The sequence below is a fragment of the Notamacropus eugenii genome, chromosome 1, assembly GCF_028372415.1.
Source record: "Notamacropus eugenii isolate mMacEug1 chromosome 1, mMacEug1.pri_v2, whole genome shotgun sequence".
Classification (NCBI taxonomy): domain Eukaryota; kingdom Metazoa; phylum Chordata; class Mammalia; order Diprotodontia; family Macropodidae; genus Notamacropus; species Notamacropus eugenii.
The window spans coordinates 3,009,813-3,030,551 of record NC_092872.1 but is presented as its reverse complement, the minus strand read 5'-3'; the positions used below and the strand labels follow the sequence as shown (position 1 = coordinate 3,030,551).

The window sequence follows — 20,739 nt, the reverse complement described above, 5'->3', positions numbered from 1 at the left end:
AGGCTCCTGGAGAGAGCGGTGGTGCCAGCTGGGCACGAGAAAGGAGCCTGGGCTTGACTAGCGTGTGTCCAGCAGGCACGGAGAGCGTGACTGAGCCTGGCAGGGCCGGCTGGGTGCCCAGGCATGCCCACCAGACAGGGACCCCTTGGTGACGAGGGGAGCCTGGGGCTGTTGGCAGTGCCAACTGGACACTGGGGTTCCCGAGCATGCGCACCAGACAGGGACCCCCTGGTGACGAGGAGAGCCTGGGGCTGTTGGCAGTGCCAGCCGGGCACTAGGAATGGCACCTGGGAGCGATGCCACCCCCACCAGGGCAGCACACCTCACCCAGACACATGTACACTTCAGTGTGCCCTAATCACCCTCCTCTTCCTTGAGGGCAGGAAGCAACAATAAAAAGGGTGTGCCAGTCTCTGAAGGTCCTCCCTTGTCCCAAAGGGCATGTTGATAACCAGGGCCAACCCATTGTTGAGGGCCCAGCCGGGCTCTGCCCTTCCCTCTTGGCCTCCCCAGCATCTGGGCTGCTTGGGTTGCCTGTTGCCCCGGCAGCCTGGTGGCCCCTCCTACTGCCTGAAATGCATACTGAGGTCACCCTGGGACTGGGGGGGGGCAGGTCTGGGGGAGGAGAAGCAGCTGCTGAAGACCAGCCCTAGTGTTGCCCTGCCTCAAAGCCCCTGCAAGAACTGGCTGCCCAGAGGTGAGTGCCAACAACCCCACCACAAGGTGCCTGAAACTAGGGCTGGCAAGAGCTGGAGGTTGTTGGAAGAGGGGAGGGTCTCAGATACCTGGCTCTAGGGCAAAGACTCTGGAGGAGTGTTACCCTGAAGGGTGGGGAGAGGCAAGGGATAATGGACACAGCCCTGGACCAAAGAGCTAGGAATGACTTCCGGGGTCTAGGTTGGTATGACTGTCATGCCCACCCTCTCTCAGGATCCTTCCATCCTCTGTGCTTGAGCCCTCTGCCATTCTGATCTGAGCCCCCACCACCACCACTACAAAAGCTACCTCCCCCCAGGCTTACTCCCCTGCCCCCTACACCCCCCCACCTTCTTCCTGCCCCATCCCATCTAGTGACTCAGCCCCAGGACTGTGCCAAGCCTGGGGGAGCTGAGCATTCCTGGAATTGATAGAAAAAGGGAGAAGGCTATGTGGGCCAGGCCTAGATATCTTGGGAAGGAGTTTGTGAACTGGGAAACAGAGATAAAAAATTCTTTCCATGGGTGAGGCTAGTCAGGTGTGGGGGAAGAAGGGAAGCCTCTTCCCTCCAGATAGGAGCCCCCTTTTCTTTACAAGTGCTGTCTTCCTCCTACCCAGTTCCCTTTAACCCCTCAGGGGCTAGATTGCATGGTCCAGAGTTCTTTTGAGGCCCAGTGGTTGGTGCTACACCAGAAACAGCATCCCCAGGGAGGTAAAGACATGAGTTCACCCTAAGGTTAACCCTTCCTGGCCCACAGACAGAAAGGTGTGACTGTGGTTCTCAAGTTTATGGTTTTCATTCATAAAATAAGTACTTATGAAGCATCTGCTATTCCCCATGCTTGGTGCCTGGGAAAATCCCAAGATGGTCTCATGGTGCTCACTTCCTAATAGGAAGCCCTGTCCATGAAACTCTGGCCTTCCCTTTGCTGGTCTCTAACCCTAGAGGACTGAATCTATGTCGAAGATACAGCTTAGGAGAGTGACTGGGGCTTTGTCACAAGGGCATGAGCATGGCTGGAGGAGATGGTATTTCTCCTGACTGACGCATCTCAGACATGACTGATCCCAGGCCTCCAGCCTAGAGGTTTCTCCCCACCCTTTGTTATATGCAGTGGCTCCCATCCCTTGCCCAATCCCTAGCTAGGATCCTGTTGGATATTGGAGTGGCAAGTGTAGAAAGGAAGGGATCAGACCACCATAAAAGCTGTCTAGACTGTTATTCCCGAGGTGGCTGTGATCTACGTATTCAGCCTAATGTGGACCTCTCTCTCCACTTGGATACATACCCTCTTGCTTTGACAATTCAAGCTCAACAAAAAGGGAACCCATAATGTTCCTCCCTACACTTCCCCCTCATCTGACCTTCCTTATTTCTAGACAGGGTACTACTGTCTTTCCAGTAATCTAAGTTTGAACCTTAAAGTCATCCTCATTTCTTCTTCTCCCCAGCTCCCAGCTCTCCCCTCCCTACTCCAGTCAGCTGCCAAGTCTTGTTGGTTCCACCGGTCTACCTGCTCCCTTCTTTCCCCTCACAAGGCGGCTCTGCCAGCCTAGGCCTTGATCACCTCTCACCAGGGCAATTGCCGCAGCCTCCTAATTGGCTCCTCTGTTTCTGTTTTCTCCCTGCTCCAAACCATCCTCACACAGCCAAACTAATCTTAAAGCGCACGTCTGACTGTGTCATTCTGTTTAAAAACCTTCTGTGGCTCCCTATTATTACTCCTAAAATCAAATGCAGAATTCTTGGCACCACGTTCAAAGCCCTTCCCAGCCTACTCTTGGCAGGAGGCAGTAGGGTCATGTGGCAAAGCTGTGGCTGTTGAAGTCAGAGGATCTGGATTCAAATCCCACCTCTAATTTTATTGCCCATGACCTGGGACTTAACCTCCCTAGGTTTCACCTTTTTCTGTAAAATGAGGGGACTGGACCACGTGACCTCTGAAGCCCCTTTGAAGGCTGCATCTGCATGAATTACTTGACCTCCCTGGGCCTCAGTTTTTTATCTGTAGGAGGAGAGGGTTGGACTGTATGAGGCCTGGGGCCCCTGTTAGCTCTGAACGATTATTCTGTTACAACCCTTCACACAGTCTGGTCCTGGTCAGACTGGCCACCCTGCTCTTCTTTAAACTTGATCTCCACCCCCACCTTCATACCTTTGGACATACTGGCTCCTAGGCCTAGAATGTGTTTCCTCTGCAGGGTTGGTCTGTTACAATCCATCCATCCTTCTTAGCTCAACCCATATGGCCCAGGTAACCTTCCTGAGGCTTGCAGATACTCTGATCCTCCTCCTTGTGGGGTACATTACTCCTCTCCTCAGATTTTCTTGGACTTCCTTTTCTGTGAGAATGTCCTAGCACTACCACCACCGCCACTACCACCACCATCACCACCACCACCACCATGCAGAGGGCAGGGTGTTTTTCCTTTTATGTGTCTTTATATCCCTAAGCATCCAACCCAGGATTGTAGTCGGTGCTTAATAAATGCTGATCAAATGGATGACCCTGTGCATTAAATATAAAGCATAAATCCAACCCACCATGCATTTCTTGAATCCCTTCTGTGTGCAAGGCTCTTCCCTGAATATGCATAAACCTTGCCTTCAAGGAGTTTCCAGTTGACTAGGAGCATCACTGCATGTACACAGGTACACAAGTATGGTGAGACAAAAGACTATAGGAAAGGTAGAAGGTTGGAGCAGCTAGGTGGTGTAATGGATAGAGCACCCACCCTGGAGTTGAGTTCAAATCCAGCCTCAGACCCTGAGCAAGTCACCTAACCCTGTTACCTCTAAGACAGAGAGAGAGAAAGAGAGAGAGAGAGAGAGAGAGAGAGAGAGAGAGAGAGAGAGAGAGAGAGAGAGAGAGAGAGAGAAGCTTTTAGTTGAGGCATGAGGGAGCTTCTTTGAAGAGGGGGCAGTTAGGCAGCTGGCTGCTTGAGGATTGCAGCCTGCCTCTGGGGGTTCTAGTTTTAAGATCCTGAGGCTGCAGCCATTGACTTTCAGCTTCCTTGTCTGTAGAAGGAGGTGAATGATACCTATCTCACAGGACTGCAGTGGAGAATCAAGTGAGGAAATGACGTAGAAGTGCTTTGCAAACTTTTAGATGTCAGCTACCATCATCATTCTCATCATGCCCAGGTATTATTACTATCTGCTTTGTATAGATGACAGAACTGAGCTTCAGAGACTGAACTCTAACTAGTGAATGGGAGATTGGAACTCAGATCTCCTCATCTCAAATCTTGTGCTCTTTTCAATCCAGGCTGCCTCCTTGTGAAGAGGATGCCTCTTTAATCATGATGATAATAATAATTTGTTGTTGTTCAGTCATGTCTGACTCTTTGTGACCCCGTTTGGAGTTCCTTGGCAAAGATGCTGGAGTGGTTTGCCATTTCCTTCTTCAGCTCATTTTACAGATGAGGAAACTGAGGCAGGCAGGGTTAAGTGACTTGCCCAGGATCACACAGCTAGCAGGTGTGTGAGGCTTGTCTTCCTGCCTCCAGCGCAGGCACTCCATGCACCATGCCACCTAGATAACATCAACCACAAACATTTATTGACATTACTGTGGGCCAAGTGCTGTGCTATGTGTATTACAAAGATCATTTCATCTGATCCTCATAACAACCCTGGAAGGAAAGTGCTATTATTATCCCCATTTTACAGGTAAATAAACTGGGCAAACCAAGGTTCAATGACTTGCCCAGGGTCACACAGCTAGTGTGTGTCTGAGGACAAATTTTAACTCAGGTTTTCCTGACTCCAGGCCCTCTGGAGCTGTAGCCACTGCACCACCAAAGACAAGGAGGTGCCTCCTTGGGTTGTAGCAGAGGGTAAGTATTAGGGAAGCAATTGGAAAGGTAGGATGGGATTGATTATAGAGTAACTTGGTGCCAGGCTAGAGAGGGTCCAGTACAACGGAGCATAGAAGTAGGGCTGTCAAGTTCAGCCCCCTCCTTTTATCAGTGAGGTTGGGAGGCAGGCAGAAGTGGTCACTTGCCCAGGGTCACACAGCTAGTATGCATCTGAGAAAAGTTTATTTTCTATTCTATTAATAACCCATTAATTAGGATCCAGGCTTTCTAGTTCCTCATTCAGGGATCAGTTCTTGTAGACCAGTCAGCCAGTCTCTGAAGGGTATGGCTGATAGATGAGATTGCCCTAATCCTCAGAGAACCTGCTCCTCAATCTTGGACCCTACAGGACTAGGAGACCTTACAGAGTTCAAAGTGTAGACAGAATCTAACCTATGTGAATTCTTGCTCTTAGGGAATAAGCCCATGTCCTCATACCCCTCCACTGGAGTTGAGGGTGACCCAGCTCATGAAGGAGAAAACCAAGCAGTGTTGTCTGAGTAGAGCTGGATTCCCTTGTCCAGATTGCTGGAGGTGGCTGAGTTTCATGATCAAGCCATGTTCTCAGCAGAAGCTGAAGACTTTTAATCCACCTCCTCATTTAAATGTTTACCAATCAGGGCTGATTTCTCCTGTCAGAGGTATTCCCTTTCAGAAAAACATGTAAGGCATTCAGTGTCTTGGCCATCAATTTGTTGATTAGCTAGCCCAATTAACAAATTGATTATTAATTATCCAGAAACCATGTCTCTTGGGCTTTTCATCCATCATGTGTGGGAGGCAGGATTCAAACTCAAACCCTCCTGGCTCTAAGGCCTGCTCTCTAGTTAGTATACCACTGTGTCTGGTAAGGCAGGGGTGGAAGAGCTTCTGAACACTGTCTATGTCCCCCAGGCTTCATCAATGGCTCCCAAGCGCAAGGCAGCTTCTGCAAGCACTGGAACACCCAAGAAGAAGGAGAAACCAGAGGCAGAGGACAACTTCCGCTTAACCATAGATGCCCTTAAAGCTGCTCCCAGGGAGACACGGAAGGCTCGAGTGGATTCCGTGTGCCCCCTCAGCAGCAGCCCTACTGTCCAGGTGAGCCTGGTCCCTAGGGTTCCTCCTTCCTGTAAAGAGCTGGTGAATGGCTTTGTCCTGGGCCTTGGAGCTTGGCCCAGGGAATGAATCAAGCATGTCCTAAGATTAAGGAAGGTCCCAGGGTGGGGAGTTTAGAAAGCAGAACTGGAAGCCCAGGTCCCCTGGATCCATTCCAGGCCCTCAGTAGGGTAGGAGGCCCATGGCAAGAGGAGAGGGAAAGGTTGTCTGACAGCTGCACCTTGTCCTCGGTCCCTGGCTGTGGGTGAGCCCTGATGCCCCTGCCTGTACTCCTAGGTATACGAGGACTATGACTGTACCCTGAACCAGACCAACATAGGAAACAACAACAACAAATTCTACCTCATCCAGCTGTTGGATGACGGTGGTCGCTATGGTTGCTGGAACCGCTGGGGTCGTGTGGTAAGTGGCCACACTGCCTGGGTGGCTAAGGGGCACCCGCTTACACAAAGGGCCTGAGGAACCCCCGTCCTCCAAGTGGGTTGGCAGGAGAAGGGGGGGTGGGAGCCCAGTCCAGCACAGAGCACATTACCTGCCTTCATCTGTCCAGGGAGAGACGGGCCAGTCTAAGCTCAGCTTTTTCCCCTCTTTGGAGGAAGCTAAGCGAGACTTTGAGAAAAAGTTCTGGGACAAAACCAAGAACCGCTGGGCTGATCGAGACAGCTTTGTGGCCCACTCAGGCAAGTACACGCTCATCGAAGTGCAGGCTGATGATGGTGAGGAGGGCCAGGAAGGTGTGGTCAAGGTGAGTCCCACCCAGGTATCTCACTCAGGGCCCCAGCTGGAAACCTAGGGTACCCCTTAGTAGGCATGGCAGAGCTGAACCAAATCTGTAGACAGAGAGCTTAGAGAGCTAGACTTGAAGTCAGGGAGGGCAGATGTCAAAACCCGCCTCAGATACTTCTAATGGGGGCAGCCTGGGCAAGTCACTCAGCTTCTCTCAGCCTCAGTTTCCCCATTTGTAAAATTTGAAGGTCTGAGCAGGAGGCTTCATGAGCCCATGCTATGTCATCTGGTCGAAAGCAGAGACCATAAGAGCAGAGTCTACAGTCCCCGAATGACAGCACAAGACCAAGGTTTGCAAAGTGCTTTCCATACGCTTGTCAAGGCAGCATGAGCTGTGTACAAGATACTAGAGGACTGCATTTAGAGACAGGAAGAGCTGAGTTCAAAGGTAACTCTGGCATTGGGTGACTGAGCCTCAGTTTCCTCTGGTAGTAATTTGCATCATTAATTTCTGCAGTAGCTGACTTCTGAGAAGTTTTGTCCTGCCCCCAACACCTGTGCATATGCTTTGCATGCTTTAAAGCCTTGCAGAAGTGTTCTTACTGTCATTGGATCCTCACAAGGAAGGAACAGGCCTTATAGGTATTATGATCTCAGAGAGGATGTGACCTGCTCAGGGTCACCCAGTGAGTCAACAGTTGAGACAGAGCTAGAACCCAAGGCTTCCAGTTCGAAGACTAGCTGGCCTTTTCTCGCACTCTGCTTTGGATGGTTTTTGTTCACTGTCTCAAAGAGGGCCTGTTTGGTATGGAGGGTCTTCCTCCTCCCCCAGCCACAGCAGAGACAGGAGGAAACCAGGCTCCAGTCCCACCCAAGCTGTGGAGGAGAGCTCACAGAAAAGAAACTCCTTGAGGCCAAGATTCTCATTTTTTTTTACTTTAAATCCCCGGTGCCTAACACACACCCTAGCACATAGAAGGCACTGGATAAATGCTTCTTGTCTTGACCGAACCCTGAAGAATGGGTAGCCCTTTCCCTGTCGTCTCTTGTCCCCTCTGACCTAGCAGGGCCCTGTCACCCAGTCTGTGGCATGAGGCCCACTGACTACCCCGCTCCTCTACCTCCATCACTTTGGCTTGTGCCTAGGATTCCAGGGTTCAGATCCCATTTCAAATGAACAACACATTTATTAAATGTCTGAGTTAGGTGCTAGGGAATCTCCAATCCTAAGACAAAAATAAAACAGCCCTTACCCTCAAAGGCTTACGTTATACAGCTGGGGGTGGGAGTGGGGAACACAATACATGGAGATAAGTAAATTCAAAGTATTTTCAGAGTAATTCAAAATAATCTCAAGAGGAAAAGGACGCTAAAAGCTAGGACAATGTTGTTTGTCCTTGTTGTCAGGGAGGACCATTGACTTCAGGAAGGTGATGTCTTGGCTTGCAAGTGAATTAGATTTAAGTGAGGCTCAACTGTGCCAAGTCATCAGCCCCACTCTCTCCTCCAGTCATTGGAGGCCAGTGGCAAGACATAGGTCAGGACGACTGGCAATGCCCAGAATGCAGTGGGAGACCCTGGGCCTTTTAAGCTAAGGTCTTTCCCAGGTCTGTTTGTCTGAAGCAACACCCATTCAGTGATTAAAGGCTGGGTAAGAATTGAGGCAAATGAAGGCCTAGTTTGACTTCCCAAGAGAATCATTCTGGAAGGGGAAGATCTTCAGAGTTTATCCCCGGAATAGAACAATTGCTATTTACACTTACTCGGAGCCATCAAAACCCAAACAAAGAGCAAGGGAGTCTTGGGCTAACCTATTGGTCTGAACCTATTATTGGCTGATCATTTGAGCAGGTTTTGGGTTTAAAGGCATAGTCACATAGCTCCGTGTGAATCCCAATGGGCTTAATCAAATCATCAGAACTATTATTTCAAGAAATCATGAATAAAACCTCTATGAGACAAAAGAGTTAATTGTCTTAGTTTTGGGGGGAAAAAGAAAAAGTAAATAACTAAGTAAATGCGGGTGCTGAACATCTAGCCCCCAAACCCCAAGACATAGGAAGAAGAGAAGGAGGAGGAGGAGGAGGAAGGAAGGAAATAGCAGCATTGCCCAACTGGAACTGGCCAATTGGGTGGGGAGAAGGGCTGGGGGGAGCTACTACTATTCACAGATTGCTGATTTTCCTTCTTTCTTGAAGAGGACCATTGACCTCAGGAGGGTGGGGTCCTGACTTTCAAGGACTGTGCACTTGATTTTTGAATAGAGAAGCGACTTGGACAGATCTGCATTTTAGGACTATCCATTTGGTGGTTGTGTGGCCGGGCCGCAGAGGGGGAGATGGCAAGTCAGAGGAGCAGTTAGCAGGCTCTGGCCACAGTCCAGGTGACAGAGGATGAGTCTGCGAACTAGAGTAGAGGCTGTGTTTGGGGAGAGAAAAGGGAATGATAAAAGAGATGGGATGAAAGTAGAAGAGATATGTGGCGAGACAAGTCTCCCTGACCCTGGAGAACGGCTGTTCTTTAGGCCAAGCTTGCTGCCAGTGGTCAGGGCGTGTGTGTCTGCTTTTTAAATGTTTAACCACCAGCTCTCCAAAAAGAATCCAGGACATTTTAAAGTTTAATCTGCATTATTATTTTCTCTGTCACTTTCTTATGAGTCCCCAAAATCAACAGAACATTAGATGAAGTCCTGATTTGTAGAGTTTGCTAATTTTCAAGGTGTTGCTACTCACACTGAAAACTGAATAATCAGGTTCAGGCTGGCTCCAACACATCCCTGGGCTCCTGACGAAATGAAGGATCCTAGGATCCTTTGAACAACCCCAGGGATCACCCAGTATCCAACCATCTCCTTTTACAGAAGAGGAAATCCAACAGGGAGAGTGGGAGTGCGCCAGTAAATGGCCCAGCTGGGGCTGGACCTCACACTCCCTGACCCCAACTCAACTCACTGACTTGTCATTTTATCACAAGGAGCTTTGGACCTTTCACAGAATTACTGAAAACCCACCAGAGATACAGAAAGCCATGTTGAGTTCAATATTTAAACTCTGACTGGAGCCCAGGGGTAAGAATGGAGGTAGAGGAGTTAATGAGTTCATTAGTGGGGTGGGGGGAGTTGTATGAGATTCAGAATCTCAGAGTTGGAAGGGCTGTCTGAGCATCTGCTGAGGAGAGCAGGAAGTGAGCATTGCCACTACATACACACCATCCATGCACACCGACCCGCCTCCATGTAGCACAATGGGAAGGGGGATAGATTTGAAGTTAGAAGACTTGGGTTTGAATGCTGGCTTCAGTACTCCAGTTTGATCTTCCACTAGTTACTTAACCTCTCCTGACCTCAGTTTTCTCATCTATAAAAGGGGCAGGTTGAATGAAATGGCCTCTAAGTCCTCCTTCACCTCTAAATCTGTGATTCTCTGACCTCCAGTGAGAAGGAGTGCCACCCTAAGCCAGGTACCCAATAAGCACATATAAACATTTGCTGTATGTCAGGCTAAGAGAATGGAACCTTGAGAATGAAGCAGTCCATTTGACTTTGGGGTCGCTCTAAAGGTCGCGAAGACTTTCCTTATCAACCAGTCCAAATATACGTTTTGCTACTTCCCCTGTTGCTCCTTGTTCTGTCCTTGAACATAGCAAATCTAACCCTTCCTCCTCATGATGGCTCATCAGACACTTGAAGATCACTGTTGTGTTCCCCTAAATCTTCAGCTTCCTTCCATGGTTCCTGGGTTGACCTTCTGAGGTCAAACAGAATAAGTCTTTTTCTCTTCCATGTGACAGCCTTCAAATATTTAAAGCCAACTGTCTCCCTACCCCCCTAACCCCCCAATCTTTCCTGGGTAAATATCCCCCTTCAGCTGACTTTTATATGACCCCTTGGATGGCTGCTCTGTTTTATGGTGGCGAGCACAGGATATTGGGGGTTAGTCTCTACAGAGGATCCTTCTTTATGGGTTCCATTCTCTCACAATTCAGAAGGTGCTTAGACCCCATCCTTGAGATTATGAAATGGAAATCGATTAGACAAGTCATTTCTGGCCTGACCTTGTTATTCATCCTGACAAGTCAGAGAATTTATTTTACCTGCCTTTCAGGATATAGAAAAAAGTGCTAAGGCCTATTAATTTGGAAACTCAAATGGTTCCCTGGAGTGAGCTCTTTTCGGAGTACTAAAGAAATGTGTTTTCTCAACTTTTCTTCAGCTTTAGTGTTTGGTTTCATTGAACATGAACTTAAGGTTTCTTTTTTAAAGATGCTTTATTAAAAACTTTATATTGGACATCGGTACAACCACCTAAACTTATTTAGTAACCATTTAAAGTTAATTAATTTCACTGAATAAAAATGTCTGTTACTACCTACCAACACACTTCCCTCCCACTCTGAGTAAAAGCTATATAACAACTACAGCTTTGTTAGGCCAAAGAAATCAGCCCATAAACACGGGAGCCGTGTCAGAGAACGTGTGTCTGGTGTGATACCTCCGTGCCAAAGTGTGAAAGATGTGCTTCATTCTCAGACTTCTGAAGTCATATTTGGGTCTGCTTTGGTCAGAGGTCCGAGGTCTTTCAGAGATGCTTCCACTCACAATGCTGTGATCATCAGGCATATTGCTCTCTTGGTTACGCTCTCTGCTCTCTGGATTAATTCACATAAGTCTTTCCATAGTTCTCTGAATCCATCATAGTCCTCTTTTCTTAAAGCATAATAAAATCTCATTACATTCATGCACTACAATTTGTTCAGCCTTTCCTCAATTGATGGACACCTATTTTGTTTCTAGTTCTTTGGTAAAACAAAAAGTGCTTCTGTAAATATTCTTGTATATATGAGTCCTTTCCCTCTCTGACCTTCACCTTCTTAGAAGTATGTGACCAATAGTAATATTACTAAATTTAAGGGTATTTACAGTTTAAGTGAATCTTTGAAAGGACTTCCCAATTGTTTTCTAGAATGGTGGAGCCAATTCGCAGCTCCATCAGCAGTTCACTAATGGACCCATCCTCCCACGTCCCTTCCACACAACGTCGTCATTTTGCCTTTTTGTCATCTTTGTCTATAATGGGTGTGGGGTAGAGTTGTTTTAAGTTTTATTTTTCATATTATTAGTGTCTTGGAGCATTTCTCATATGGCTGTTGGCATTTCTTCATTTGAGAACTTTGATGATTCGTCTCATTCACATATATTTGTATGAATTCTTCTTTATGTCTTTATCAGAGAAAGGTTCCATTATTCACCTTAGACTTAACCCCTGGCTTAAGAAAAAAGAGAGCTTATCAAGTAAGGTTAGAAAGAGTAATTACCTTTAGTCAACACCTCCTTCTCCAGTTGCCAGAGAGGAGAACTCAGCCTTTAAAAAGTCTTATAAACCTATGGTTATTTTATTCCTACAAAGGGGTCTTCCTCTAAATTATCTACTACTAAATGACAAAGTCTTATCAATCTCTTCACTAAATCTATAAGCAAGCTAGACTTCAGAAACTCTCTGTGTTCATTTGACTTAGCTTTTAGGGCTAGCTCTTCCTAAAGAAGGGACCTTAATCCTACGATCGAACGCAAAGTTATCCAAAGTAATCAATACCAACTGATTTCTTTTGCAACTTTCATGTCATCTGAAAATAGCAAACCTTGTTCCCTCTTTGCCTGGGCTTATTTCCTGTTTCTCTTTCTACTCTTTTTACTATAGCTAGACTTTCTAGAACTTTCTTAAATAATGATGCTGATGATGGATATTTTTGCTTTATTCCTGATGTTGTTGGGAAGGCTTATAGTATTTTTCTGTTACAGATTACAATCACTTTTTATTTTCTAGAGATACTGTTCACAGTTTTGAGGATAGTGGACCTATGGCTTCACTGCTATAGGAACTCATCTGTACCTTTTAGTCTTAGAAACTGCCTGGCACACTGAGAGGGTCAGTGACCTGATTGTAATCACACACAAAAATATGCATCTTCCTGACTTGAAAGCCAGCAATCAAGTTCTTAAAATTAGTCTTTCCATTCACTTCATTTGTGTCATTGTACATGTTGTTTTCCCGGATGTGCTTCACTCTGTATCAGTTCATAGAAATTTCACACGTCTCTGAATTTTTCATATTCCTTGTTTCTTGTGACAATAATTTTCCATCATTTTCATAAAATCTGCAATTTTGGAGGGTATTTGCAGCTCGGTGGTCACTTACACTGTTTCTAATTCGTTAGTATCACAAAAAGTGCTACAATGAATAGCTTGGTATGTATGGGGTACTTCTACCTACCTTTGCTCTTTCTCCTTGGGTATATGCCTAGCCGTGGGATTTCAAGATCAAAGATAATAGATATTTTATCACTTTTTTTAGTACAATTCCAAATTGTTTTCATAGCTCCACCAAAGGTATGTTAGTGTGCCCATCTTCCTGCAACCTCTTTAACATGAGCGATTTCCATCTGTCATGCTTACTAATTCGTTGGGTATGAAGCGAAACCTGAGAGTTGTTTTGAATCATGTTTTCTTTATTAGTAGTAATTAAAGGAGCACTTATTCACAGGAAGGATCAATAGTTGAAGTCCTTTTGAGAACTCTTCTGTGTTTTCACCCTCCATCCACTGGTGAATGTCTCTGGGTCTCTATTTTTGTTGTTAAGTTTTTTGACAAAGATACTGGAGAGGTTTTGCCATTTCCTTCTCTGGCTCATTTTACAGATGAGAAAACTGAGGCAAACAGAGTGAAGTGACTTGCCCAGGGTCACACAGTTAGTAAGTATCTGAGGCTGGACTTGAACTCAGGTCCTCCTGACTCTCTTTCCACTACACCATCTGCTGTCCATATATTTGTGTTAAATACCTATCCACTGTAGATATCAGCGTATCAGATCAGAAATATTAGATATAAAGACTTTCTCCCAGTTTGCTTCCTTTCTTATCCTAGCTGCATTCATTTTGTTTGTGAAAAATCTTTTCAATTTTATATATTCACAACTGCATATTTTATCCTTTGTGATCTCCTCTATGCCTTTTTTGTGATCTCGCTACAAAATTGGTTAAGAATTTTACCTGTAACTATAGTTGTGAAAGATACCTCTCACTATTTTTCTCTAATGGCCTTTCATTTATTGAAATCAAGCATCCATTTAGAGCTTATTGTGGTAGATCATGGAAGACACTGATTTAAGCTTTTTTTTTATTGCCAAACTGTCTTCTAATTTTTCCTGCAGTTCTAGGCAAATATTTTCTAATGAGTAGAACAATCCAGCCGAAGAATAAGCTGCTCCAAGGAGTAGATCTGAGTCACTGAGTATCTGAGAGGCCGTACCCTAGACACCCTAAGGAAGCTTGGCACTGTGTGAAGACAGCTTTGGGTCTGGAGGTAGAAGGCCTGGGTTCAGGTTCAGATTCTGCTGTTTACTGACTGTGTGACCCTGGTCTCTCTGGATCTTTGTTCTTCTGTGAAATGAGATTGGACTAGGTCATGTCTAAGGTCCCTTCCAGCTCTGACAATCTATGAATATTTTTGACCTCTGAGGACTCTTGCAGTGCCAAGAATCTAGGATTCTGTGGAATCGAAGGGGGAGACATGCAAAACAATCCAATTCTTTTAGGAAGAATGATTTCTGGCCCCTCCATCTGGAGATGATTAAGACATCCTGCACCATTTTCTGTGACTCTGGGATCCTGCCTGACCCACTCCCTTCCTTTCTGTCTCTTCATCATTCACTCATTCATCAAACATTTCCTGAACTCCTCCTGTGTACAGAGCTCTGGGCTGAGGCAAGCTGAGAAGGAAACAGAGATGAACCTCCCCCCAAATTCACCATCTGTAGGGGGGATCAGCTATGGATACAAACAATTATACAGCAAGGCAGATTATGACATGGGCCATAAGGGAAAGCCAGCCACAGTTCTGTGGATGTTCTGAAGCAGGAAAGGTGATTTGGGTTTTTTTGGGGGGGAGAGGGTTATTTGTTTTGCTAAGTGGTATGAGGGAAGGCTTCCTGGAGGAGATACCATTTGAACTGGACCATGAAGGAGAGATATGGTAGTTGTGGCAGGAGGACATTCCAGATGGAAGGGATAGGCATGAGTCTGAGGACAGAAGCAGGAAAACTTAAAGAATGGATGGGAACTATCCTCATGGTGGGGAAGACAAAGCTCACACAGGCAGGTTGTGGGCCTGGAGAAAGCCGTCAATAGTGAGCCCCAGGAGGCTTCAGGGCAAGGATGGCACGAGGTTCAAGGAGAGTTTTAGGAGAATCAGTCTGGTGCTGCACTGGGGACTTTTACATAGGGAACACCGGACAACCTGGTTACTTAGAGAAAAGAATCTGATGCTTGTTGCAGCCACAGCTGGCTAGGGAGGCGAGAGTGCTTCCTAGGCAGATGAGGGGAGAGTTCTACTAGTGATAAAGCAACTGTATGTGTTTTATTCCTCATCTCTTGGAATATTCTCCTGAATGAAAACAACAACAACAACCCTTGATTCAAATTCTGTCTCTGTTACCTTAGGAGCTGGATGACCCTGGGCAAGTCATTTCCATTTCTTGGGGCTCAATGTCTACCTCTGTAAAGTTAGACTAGATGATCTCCAAGGTCCCGTCCTGCTTTAAATTCTTTGAACCTACAATATAGTAAATTAGAGCCTTAAGGAGACTGAGGGAAGGAAGGATTTTCTGTTCTCTTTGTCCAATGAGGGCAAAGGGAGGGATCATGGTCTGAGAGGTGGGAAGAGGCTGGGGCATGACAGAACCTGGGCTCAAGTGCATCAGGGATTGGGTCAAGGCTCAGCTTTGAGAGACAATGCCATCCATGACCAGGGCTGGTGTAAGTAAAGGACTCTGACATGTTTAAGTGAAGTAGAAATGGCAGCTGTTTGTAAAGCCTTAATAACTATGGGAGATGGGGGAAAATGCTAGAGAGGTTGGTGGGACCAGAGGATGGCAGGCCTTGAATGCTGAGCTGTGCAGCTTGGACCTTATCTCATAGACAGTGGGCAGTGGGTGCCCTCCCCTTACCCCACCTCCTCCCAGATTCATCCTGGCAGCCTGGGGGCTAATGTAAACTCAGAGCACTTCCTAGTTGTGTGGTCATGGGCAATGGGGTCAGTTCTTCCTCTGTAGAATAAATGGCAGTCTTGGCCCTCTCTTCCTCACATAGCTATTGTGAGAACCCTTAAGGCAATAAATGGGAACAGTTGTAGTTAGGGGAGTTATGGAATCCAACCCCTAGTTTCTGAGCACCCTTCAGTGGCCCTGTGTGTTCCCCCAAAGGGAAGCCCAAGCTTAGGACTTGGGAGAGGGGCAGCTGCTGGCCCTGGCACAGCCCTGTCCTTCCCTTCCCCCAGGTGGACAGTGTGGATGGGGTCCAGGCTGTTCAGTGGAAAGTCAAGCCCTGTACCCTAGATCCAGCCACCCAGGAGCTGGTGTCCCTCATCTTCAGCCATGATATGTTCAATGATGCAATGAAGACCATGAACCTTGGTGAGGCCAGAGAGGGAGGGAATTGGAGAAGGGATAATTAAGGGGCTAGAGGTTGGAGGTATCCATACCTCAGAGCCTTGGTGTCATCCTGCTCCATCTCCTATCCCCTACCCTTCTAAATAGATGTTAAGAAGATGCCCTTGGGAAAGCTGAGCAAGCAGCAGATTGCCAAGGGCTTTGAGGCCTTGGAGGCCCTAGAGGCTGCCCTACGGAAGAGCTCAGAGGCAGAACAGCTGGAAGAGCTGTCCTCCCAATTCTACACAATCATCCCCCATAACTTTGGCAGGACCCGGCCCCCACCCATCAACTCCCTGGAGGTTCTTCAGGCCAAGAAAGATATGCTGTTGGTGAGAGTTAGGGGACAGGTGGACAAGTTGGGGGAGGGACAAATGGAAGTGATGGGACAGATGGACAGGGATGGAGACAGATGGGTGGGAATGGAAAGACAGATGGAAAAGGATGGAGGTAGTGGGCATATGAACAGTTGCAAAGATGAACAGAAATAAGGGGCAGACAGAGAAGAGAGATAGATGAATAGAGGTAGGGGAGGCAGATGGACAGGAACTGGAGATGAGGGGACAGATGGATGGGAGGGACAGAGAGCAATATAGGGGCATGGACAGATAGTAGGAGACAGACACAAGCTGGATGGTAGAATAGACAAGATATAGTCAAATGAAAGACATGGAGAGCAGATAGGAGAGGGAAGCAAAGAGGATGTGTTGGGCTGAGAAGATGGGGGGCCAACCTATATGTCATCCCAGGTCCTGGCTGACATTGAGCTGGCCCAGGCCCTGAAGGCTGGACAGGAGGAGAAGGAAAAGAAGATGAAGGTGGAAGAAGTGCCTCACCCACTGGACCGTGATTACGAGCTCCTAAAATGCCAGCTTCAGCCATTGGCGACCGATGCTCATGAGTATAAGGTGTGTGGTGCCACAAAGTACAGCGGCAGAAAGTGCTCATTGGCAGACTTGTCTGACTCCTCCCAGCCTTGGCTATCCCTGGATGAAAGAAGTTATGTCAGGGGGAGGGGGGCCTCTAACCACTCTGCCCCAGACTAGCATGTCTTACTGATTCCAGGTCGTTGGACCGTGCAAAAAGTTGGGTTCTAGTCCTGGCTGCCCCTTATTCACCTTGGACTAGATAAGATTTCTAGACCTTTAGTTACCCAGTATGAATATTGAAAAGGTTGACTTTGGTGGCTTCTATGGTCCTTCCATACTGACTCTGTGATTCTAGGATCCTAAACTGATTTGTATTCACTGTAACTACCACCAGACACAATGAATTACAAAAGAGACTTTTGGTTAGCCTGCTCTGGTGGCTCTGGGTCCGAGGTAGCAGCCCTTGGATCTTGGAGCTGCTTGAGGCAGTCTTTGCTGCTAGCCTTTCCCCACCCAAACACCCCCTGCACATCTTCAGCCTTCCTTACCTTCCTTTCTCCCCTTTTTGCCACAGCTGATTGAAACCTACCTGAAGAAGACAGGGTGGCCTCGTCTCCGCATTCTCCATGTCTGGAAAATTAATCGAGAGGGGGAGGTGAGAGGAGCCAGGGCCACCCACTACCCTCGTCTTCCCAGTGTTGGACTTCTCTCAGCACCCCCTCCCAGAGAGAAGACAGCTGGAGGAGACAACATGAAAATATGTTGCCTCATTTCTTTGAAGCCCTGCCAGAAACTTTTTTTTTCCTGGTCCACAGCCCATTTATACATAGGACCATAGAATTTAGAGCTGGGAGGGACGTTAGAAATCAGCTAGTTCATCTCCATTTTATAGATCAGGAAGTAGGCCAAGAAAAGGAAAATAACTTGCCCACAGTCCTGACTTTGGGTATGAAGGAAGGATGTGGAGAGCCCAGCGCCTTTCAGGCCCTTGCCACAAACATCTTGGACCCTTCCCTGGCTGAGGGCTGGGGCTTCATTTTCCCCATATAAGCAGTTAGGTAAGGCCCCCAAACCTGGAGCTTTGTGCTGAGCCACTTCACCCGGTGTTCCAGGGAGAGCGGTTCCAGGACCATGCCAAGCTAGAGAACCGGAGGTTGCTGTGGCATGGAACCAATGTGGCAGTGGTGGCTGCTATCCTCAAGAATGGTCTCCGGATCATGCCCCACTCGGGTGGGCGTGTGGGGCAGGGTATCTACTTTGCTTCTGAGAACAGCAAGTCGGCTTGTTATGGTGAGAAATCTCTGTGCCAGTTCTCCCCAGAATCCCTTGATAGTGGAATCTGAAAAAAATGGCCCCTCCCAGCAGCCCAAGGGCCCCTGATCCCTGCATTTATTTGGGTCTGGGCCTTGTCCCACATCCCTTGTGATCTGAGCCCCAACCTGCATCTCCAAAGGCCTACAGGACGTGTCTCACCCACACCTCAAACTCAGCCTATCCCAAACCAAAGCCAAGCTTCTGGTCCTCGTTCCCCCTAAAGCCACTGTTCCTTCCGGACTCATTAATTCTGCCTGTGGCACATCTGCTCCCCCAGTCTTCTGTTTTCATAACCTTTGGGTAATCCCTGGCTCCCTGATCTCCCAGATCCCAGATCAGACTTGGATGACTAGCTTCTGTCTCTCCTTCTTCCCTAGCATCTCTCAAGAGATTTATTTATATGGGAGAGTAAGAACAAAATTCATGATATACAGAAACCAGAGATTCCCTGGGCTAACTGCCCTGAGCTGCCCAATCCAAGCTCATCTGGTCCCTCCCCTGTCCAGGAGGGTCCAGTCAGCCTCTTGGGCAGTAGTTGGTGATACCTCCTCTATTCCCTTCAAACCTTCTCCCTGTCCACGTAAGCACCCTGCAGGTGTCCTGGATTAAAAGCTCCATCTGATGCCTCCACCCCAAGTTCAGAAGAACTATCTTTTATCTTGTTCCATCGCTGCCTTTGTTCATCCCAGCAGAGGGTCCATGTTATCTATGGTTGTGCCCGGGGCAGGGCAAAACCCAGGGATCCGACCAGAGTTTTCTGTTCTGCAGTACGCTGCACCTCTCAAGGAATTGGCCTCATGTTCCTGAGTGAAGTGGCTTTGGGCCAGGAGCACCACATCACCAAGGATGACTGTAGCCTTCAGCGGCCACCACCAGGGTATCACAGCATCGTGGCCCGGGGCCACACAGAGCCTGGTGAGTTCTGGGCACTGCTGGGCATGGGCAGGCATGGGGAGGGTTTGGGGGAGTGTAGGAAGGAGCTGGGAAGCAGAGGGAGCATAACCTGGAACCACAGGTTGGGAATCTCTAGGAAGATAGAACATAGAACATTAGATCTGGGAGAGGCCTTAGAGTGTGGAACATGGAATGTCACAGATGGAGTGGTCCTTAGGAATCATCGAGCGTAAGCTCCTCATTTTATAAAGAATGCTAATAGCTTATTTTTATTTCTTGGTAAAAGGGTTTTACTTTGATAAAGATTTCTCTTTTAAGAAAATCTGAAGCTGTTTTCACTGGTGTAGAGATCTCCTATTGGGGAGATTAGCCTCCGATGGGCAGTTGACAGTCCCAGAGAGGTGTCAGAAGCAGAAATGCCCAGCGAGCCACTCATAACCATTTGTAATACTTCGTATTATTTCCATCTTAGTTTGGGTTTTTAAGTTATATTGGTGCACCTTCCCTTCCAACAAAGACAAACAGCTAAGTGGTAACAGAATGTGTGCTTGTCCAAGGTGCTGTATGCACCACTCCACACCCATAGACCACCACCTCCCCAGCTCTCCCAAAAAAGGACAGTGGCTCAGGGCTTTCTTTCCTCTCAGAGCAAGGATGGGTCACTCTAAAGATGCTGCATTGGACTGTGTTTTGTTGTTCTTTTCTCATTTATATCATTGTAGTTGAAATGACTTATTCTACATCCCATGGGGAGAGACAGAAATAGGGAGGAGGGATAGAGATGAAGGGAGGGAAGGGCAGGAGGGAAGGCTGAGAAACTGAGGTTTGCTGAGAGATTTGGTAAGAGGTGAGGATACAGGGAGAGAGGAGGCAGCAGGCCCTGTTTCCATTTCTCTTCCTGGAGACCCTGAGCAAGGCCCTTCTCCTCTCTGAGCCTTAGTTTCCCCATTTGTATAAAGAGGAGTTGCTCTCTATAGTTCCTCCCGGCTCTGGTGGTCCACGTTGTAGGGTTCTAAATTGTGGTTGTGTTCCAGACCCTGAAGGTCTGAGGGAAGCTCTGGGAAGCAATAGAGGGAGGAATGGGGCTGTCTGGGGTCAGAGCTGGGGAAAGGAGTGGGAATGACTGGCGGGCCCTGCCCTCACAGATCCCCACCAGGATGTGGTGCTGCAGCTGGAAGGGCACAAGGTGATGGTGCCCCAAGGCCCACCTGTGCCCATGCCTGACTTCCAAGAGTCTGCATTCTCTCAGAGCGAATACCTAATCTATCAGGAGAGCCAGTGCCGGCTCCGCTACCTGCTGCAGCTGCACTTCTGAGCCTGCAGGGCCAAGGTCAGAGGCTCCTGGGCCATGAGGCCTCTCCCCTCAACCCCACACCAACCTTGTCTGACCTAGGACCTGCACTTTGCTTGTAAATAAAACAGGAGGAAATAAAGTCTGTCTGTCTGACTGTTTCTCTTTGCTTCTGGCTCTCTGTCTCCTCTTCCTGAGGAGTCAGGAGTGATGGCGCCCTGGGCTGAGAGAAGCTGTGACCAGGGGTTAGGAGGCTGGCGATGTGTACAGTGTATTGTGAAAAGAGCCCTGGATTCAGAGTCGAACATTTGGCTTGGTTACCACCTGTCTGAACTTATACAAGCCATCCCCCATCCCTGAGCCTCAGTTTTCTCATCCATAAAATGCGAGGAAGGGGAAATGGGTTAAATAATCTTTACATGCCACTCCAATTCTAACTCCCAGGATAAGGTGCTTTGCGGTTCTCCTGGGGAAGCAGTTAGCAATCTTCTCTCCCTTCCACCTGCCCAGG

At 47.7% G+C, this 20,739-nt stretch overlaps 1 protein-coding gene across 7 annotated transcripts; it reads left to right on the top strand.

Moving 5' to 3' along the window:
• Positions 1–467: 467 nt before the first annotated feature.
• On the top strand, positions 468–20,370 carry PARP3 (poly(ADP-ribose) polymerase family member 3). 7 transcript variants are annotated; one of them, XM_072650308.1, is made up of 12 exons: positions 638–697; positions 4,470–4,536; positions 5,452–5,637; positions 5,932–6,057; positions 6,206–6,400; positions 15,710–15,845; positions 15,969–16,192; positions 16,610–16,768; positions 17,304–17,384; positions 17,842–18,019; positions 18,812–18,958; positions 20,083–20,370. In XM_072650308.1, exons 3-12 carry the CDS (start codon positions 5,461–5,463, stop codon positions 20,250–20,252), a joined length of 1,593 nt encoding a protein of 530 aa, XP_072506409.1. In that variant the 5' UTR covers positions 638–697; positions 4,470–4,536; positions 5,452–5,460; the 3' UTR covers positions 20,253–20,370. The 7 variants fall into 7 exon arrangements, with proteins under 7 accessions (XP_072506405.1, XP_072506416.1, XP_072506414.1 ...); XM_072650304.1 differs by lacking the exon at positions 4,470–4,536 and having other exon boundaries at positions 468–697; XM_072650313.1 differs by lacking the exon at positions 6,206–6,400 and having other exon boundaries at positions 533–697.
• The last annotated feature ends 369 nt before the right edge of the window (positions 20,371–20,739 follow it).

Excerpts from the sequence above, each read along its gene's own strand:
- PARP3 (XM_072650304.1), top strand. The coding sequence starts at position 5,461 with ATGGCTCCCAAGCGCAAGGCAGCTTCTGCAAGCACTGGAACACCCAAG. Across the intron at positions 15,846-15,968 it reads AATGAAGACCATGAACCTTG|ATGTTAAGAAGATGCCCTTG; the intron begins GTGAGGCCAGAG and ends CCTTCTAAATAG. Across the intron at positions 16,769-17,303 it reads CCGATGCTCATGAGTATAAG|CTGATTGAAACCTACCTGAA; the intron begins GTGTGTGGTGCC and ends TTTTTGCCACAG.